Source organism: Triturus cristatus, chromosome 4_2, assembly GCF_964204655.1.
Source record: "Triturus cristatus chromosome 4_2, aTriCri1.1, whole genome shotgun sequence".
Lineage (NCBI taxonomy): Eukaryota > Metazoa > Chordata > Amphibia > Caudata > Salamandridae > Triturus > Triturus cristatus.
In genome coordinates this window covers 836,305,968-836,311,849 of record NC_140586.1, presented here as the reverse complement: position 1 = coordinate 836,311,849, position 5,882 = coordinate 836,305,968, and the positions used below count along the sequence as shown (strand labels likewise).

Here is a 5,882-nt window from a genome sequence, read left to right as displayed (position 1 = left end):
AACATCCTGCAAGTTACCTGACTTGAGAGGGATCCCTTTCACAGAGTGGCACCCCAATGGATCCTATTGTGGAAAACCAGGCCTGGCATTTGCGCTGTTGGCGGCTCAGGCCCCAGGCATGTGACTGCATTTCTGAGACAGTGCGGCCATGGTTGTTGGGTGTGCAGATGGAAACCGCGACAGATCCCTCATCTAGTACAGTTTGTGCAAAACTGGCTAAACCCTGATGCTTTGCTACAATCCCTAAGCCCACCCACACCCATCACTGCAAGTTTGATCGATTACATGGACTGAGATAGAATACTGTGGGTGCCACGACGGAATAGTAAACTCATGCTAAACTCTTCAAAAATCATGACCTTCCCATATCAGACTAAGGTGGTGTAACAGCAACACAAATCCTTCCCAGGAGTAAAGCAAAAGCTCAGGACAATGCAGCTGGGCTACATGCTACTCTTCCAAGCCAAACTATCAATCAAATAATCAATCAGGGGATTGTAAAGTGCGCTACTCAACCATGAGGGTCTCAAGGCGAGTCGAGCCGCTCCATTCAGTGGAAGAGCCAGGTCTTGAGTGTCTTCCTGAAGATGTTGAGAGTGCAATACCAAAAATGGGAGACCACAGTTCTGGATGCAAGGAAACAAAAGATTTATTTAATACATAGGTTTGACAATCTCTAGAGATGGAAGAGTGTCCGAGACCCACTGTTTGCGTAGGTGTCAGGAGACTGTTCGATTTGTCATTGGCATGCCGCATCTTTTATAGAATGTGGACACTCCCCTTGTGTGCAGGGGGACGACAGAAAGTCCGTTGGTATGCAGGAATTCAGGTGTTTGAAGCAGAAATTCAGGTGTTGGAGGCAACGGAAAGTCCGGGGTATGCAGAAGTTCAGGAGGGCGCTGGACATATTCCTGTTTGGAGGCAGCTTTCATGCCTTGCGGGTAAGAAGGGTTTCGTGAGCTGACCAGGTGTCAGGCCGTTGGCAGAGACAGACCGGTTAGGGACAGACCTGTTCTGCTGCCCATACAGGTTCCTGAGACCAATGCGTGGGTGCAGTAGAAACCGGCCCAGGGCACTGACACGGGGTCATGTAGAAGACGATTTTGTGCGAGGTCAAGAAAGGGTCTTGTGAGCAGGATGGAGTTTACAAATGGCAACATTTAGAAGTTTAGTTATTACAGTCCCTCCTCTTGCCATGTGCAACATCATTAGTGAATGTCAGTTTTACAGAGGTCTTCAAATGCCGCCTGATATAGTACTTTGCTGTTTTCAGCCTGATGTGTCATAGGGGTGGATCTGCAAATGGAAGCACACAGAGAACAGAGTGCTGGGCCACAATGAATGCACAGGCAGCAAAAGAAGACGGTACCCAAGGGGATCGTGAGGAACACCAGTATCTTCCATCCCCAAGTGATCAGAATGTTCCAAAAACCAGTTGTCCAGGTCCAAGGGGTCCCATTGTCTGGGCGTATTTCAGTGGCAATCCGGTGTAGTTTAGAAATTGCTTCATAGACAGAGGGTGATGAATCAGGAATATACACACAGCAAGTGGCCCCGATGATGCGACAGGCTCCACCCCGATCTGCCAGGATGACGTCGAGCACCAGGCAATTCTGAAGGGAAACCATTCGTGTAGCATCGATCTCGGCTGTGTGTTGGGTCAGTATTCCTGCAGTGATGTTGGCAGTAGCTTCCAGGACCCTGGTGAGTCGTCTGGTGTTGAGACTGTTGGACATGGGACCCCAAAACGGTAGAAGGCCCTTCAGAGCATCGCTGAATTGCTGGTTGCTGGTGTCGGTCTGGTCTATATCTGGTACTCGTCTCCTCTGTCTGTGGTACAAGTTGTTTCTGTTAAATGTAGGGGGCAGCAGGAATGCAATATAGCATGTGCCACTCCAATCAGAGGGCAGCCAGGTGTAAGCTTTGTTTCCACATACAAAGTGCAGTCCTGACGGAAGGCTGAGGTATGGGGTGAAGTTATTGTAAGTTATGGTAGTATTCCATAGACTGGTTCCTATAGGTATTTTCCCTTGACCTTGCAGGCACAGTATACCAGGACGTGGTGTAATTGAAATGGCGACTTCTTTCTCTTGGGTAGGAAAGAAAGTGTAACCCCAGGTGTCCTGCATAGGGGTGAAGTTAATAGCACGCATTTGTGGCGGGTCAGAGGCATTACAGATAGTATTATTTTTTTCATGGAGAGTCCAAAGAAACGGTTGGAATGTGGTAAGGTTGCCTTTGTCATAACGTGATGGAAAAACGTTCGTCATGTTGTACATCAGAGCACAAGTGTAGGCTGGAGTGGTGGGAAACACTAAGAATGAGATGGTGTGCTGAACTGCGTGAGGTAGGAGTCCACAAACATAACAGTCTGTTGCATTGGAAACCTGATTGAACTGGTGCAACATTTGAATAAAAGTATTATTATGAAACTCCAGGTGTCTGTCGAGGTGTGTGTCTGGCCAAGGTACGTGAGAATGTTCAGGTGGCGTTGGTGGAACTGTTGCTTGAGGTAATACAGTATGTTTGGCGGGGGCTATTTCTTCAAGGATCCAAAATGATATACCAGCAATTATTGCAAGTATGGTCAGAATGAACAGTATTATGGTACGGGTACCACAAACTCTCATTCTAGCTTTCTTCAGCGTTGGGGTAGTATCACAGGTGCATGTGACCTCTGGATTCATACTGTTCCCGTGTCGTTGATGGTTTTCTTCATCGGGGGGAACATTGGCAGACCTGGATGATGGCCCTTGTTGGTAATCATTGTTCAAGGGGGTGCTTAGTCTTTGATACTCATGAATAGGTCGGATCGCGACATATCCGGGATTTGGGGAGATTGGTCCCACATTATCGTGACCTCCAGCCATAACAGCTCTACAAGTGTCCAGAGAGTACTGCAATGTCCCTAATAGCTGCCGATAGTTGTTGGTTGCTTCACTGGCCAATATCTGCCCCGGTAAACCACTATTAGGGGTACCTAGGACCCTCGGCCAGATTTTACTACCGCCCTGCAGCAACGGACAATGGAGTACTAACGGCCCTTGGAACTGGGCTTGTTCTTCAGCTTAGCCTTGGATCGGAGGTAGTATCCGTCTGTTCCCTCGTCACAGAGTTCCAACTCAGTGTCTGACTCAAGGTGTGGCGATGCAGGTTTTTCATGCCCTAGGGCTTCCTTTTGGGCTTGTAGCTGTTCTTTGGTGACAGGGTCCACTTTCCTGCAGTGGGAAGCATGCACCCACGATTTTCTCCCTTCCACTCTGACGGCTGTCCTTGTGGCCAGGAGCACCTGCAGAAGGCCCTTCCAGCGTGGTTGCAGGGATTGGGTGCGGGTGAAGTTTTTCACCAGGACAAAGTCGCCAGGTAGGATGTGATGGCCTGGACCCTGGGATCTGTCCTCAGTAGTGGCCCGCACCTGTTCATGGATTAAAGACATGGTTTCAGTGAGTTCATACAAATAGTCAGTCAAAACTTCCTGCGGTAGGTGAGAAATGGACTTTGGAGAGGGTGCATTCCAAATGTTCATGGGTCGGCCAAAGACTACCTCGTATGGGGTGAGGTGGGATTTAGAATGTGGGACTGATCTAATAGATAGTAGTGCCAATGGAAGAGCATTGACCCAATTCAGTCCTGTTTCGGTTGCTATCTTAGCCAGTTTTTCTTTAAGGATCCCATTGTACCTCTCCACCAGCCCTGCTGCCTCGGGGTGAAAAGCTGCATGAAACTTTTGCTTCACCACAAGCCCTCCCAAGATGTTCTTAACTGTTTGTCCAATAAAATGGGACCATCTGTCACTTTGCATTAATCTACAAAGGCCATATCTAGGGAAAAATTCTTTCAATAACACCTTAGCTGTAGTGATGGCCGTGTTATCCTTTGTGGGGTATGCCTCCACCCATTTGCTAAAGGCACAGACTACCACTAATGCATATTTGTAGCTATTGACTCTGTTTAACTGTATATAGTCCATCTGAAGGACTTCAAACGGTGCAGTAGGCAGAGCGAACCCTGCCATTGGAACTTTAGTTCCCTGACCTATGTTGTGTCGGAGACATGTGAGGCACTGCTTGACAAACCGCTCTGCTGACGGGCGGAGCCGGTGGTAGTCCCATACTTCCTTGAGCATGGTACACATGGCCTGGGAACCAATATGTGCGGGTAAGTGAGTCATAGTGAGTAATGGAATTACGTAAGCCTGTGGTAATTTCCATTTGAGCATATCTTGGGACCTCCAGCACCCCTCTTCATCCATCTTTCCATCTGTTTCCCATTGGGCCTTTTCTTCAGGAGTAGCTGAACGCTGTATGTCAATTATCTGCTGTCTAGCGTCATGCCATTTCTCAGTGTGTGACTTAAGGACGTATACTCGAGCTGGTACTTCCCCCAATGCTGTTTGTCTCGCTATCTTATCTGCTAAGGCATTTCCTTGCCCTACTTCATCTGTCACCCTTTTGTGAGCTGCACATTTGATTACTGCCAATTTGGTTGGTAAAGTGATCGCTTCCAAAAGGGCATTGATAAGGTCGCCATGCTGAATAGGGGTGCCATGGGAAGTAAGAAAACCTCGTTCTTTCCATAGCAGGGCAAAATTATGTACCACGCCAAAAGCATATTGGCTGTCGGTATATATATTTACTGTCATATTGGTACTAAGGATGCATGCTCGTGTAAGGGCTGTTATTTCCGCTGCCTGGGCTGATTTCTGAAGAATTCTAGCTGTTTCTATTACTGTAAGGGCTGTAGTGACTGCATAGGCAGCGGAAGTAGTACCGTCCGGTATTTTTAGACAACACCCATCCACCCATAAGTGGCCTTCTGCCTCTGGGAAAGCTGTATCTTTCAGATCCACCCGACTTTTTGTTTCAGCTTCAGTATGGAATACGCAGTCATGGTGGGGTGGCTGTGTGAGTGGATCAGTAGTTGGTAGGGGTAAGAGTGTGGCTGGGTTAAGGGTGGTACAACGTTGTATTGTGATATGGGGGTTAAGAAGGGTGAGTTCATATCCATGTAATCGGGCACTGGTGAGATGTTGTGGCTTGGTTTTGTTGAGCAATATGTCCACCGAGTGGGGGACAAGAACCGTCAAGGGGGATCCCAAAACAATGCCCTCCGTCTGTCGCACCGCCACTGCCGTGGCCGCTACAGCGCGTAGACAGGTGGGCAAAGCAGAAGCAACAGGATCTAAGACTGCAGAAAAGTAAGCACACGGTCGCTTGTGGGTTCCATGTGTCTGACAGAGGAGTGAAAGGCTGCATCCAGATCGTTTGTGTGCAAAAAGAAAAAATTGTTTTTGATAGTCAGGAGTACCTAGCACAGGAGCAGAGCACAGGGCCTGGCGTAGTGTCATGAATGCTTCTGTGTGTTGGGTTGTCCAGGGGACGGGGTCAGATACATCTCTGGTGACTAGAGAAAGAAGTGGTTTAATGATAAGGGAGAAATTAGGGACCCATTGTCTACAAAAGGAGGTCAGTCCTATGAGTGCTTGGACATCCATGATCTCGTTGGGTGACAGGAGTTGGAAAATTTAGAATAGTTTGAATCCTATCTGGTGTAAGAGTGCGTCCCTCCTCAGACATTAAGTGGCCCAAATAGGTCACTTGTTGTTTACAATACTGTAGTTTGTCTTTAGAAACCTTGTGTCCCTTAGTAGCTAGAAACTGGAGGGTGAGCATGGATGCTTTGCGGGCAAGTTGTGTTGTGTCTGATGCTAAAAGAATGTCATCTACGTATTGAATTAACGCCACTCCCTGCGGAAGCTGAATCTGATCCAGTTGTGTTTTTAAAGCCTGGCCATAGTTGCTGGGACTTTCAGTGTAGCCTTGAGGAGCTCTACAAAATCTATATGAGACATTTAATAATGTAAATCCAAAAAAGAAAACGGG

At 47.8% G+C, this 5,882-nt stretch overlaps 1 protein-coding gene across 1 annotated transcript; it reads right to left on the bottom strand.

Annotated features, from left to right (window-relative positions):
• Nucleotides 1-1,208: 1,208 nt before the first annotated feature.
• LOC146835217 (syncytin-1-like) lies at nt 1,209-2,270 on the bottom strand. Its single transcript, XM_085599961.1, has one exon. The coding sequence runs from the start codon at nt 2,268-2,270 to the stop codon at nt 1,209-1,211; it is 1,062 nt and encodes a 353-aa protein (XP_085456087.1).
• Nucleotides 2,271-5,882: the final 3,612 nt, after the last annotated feature.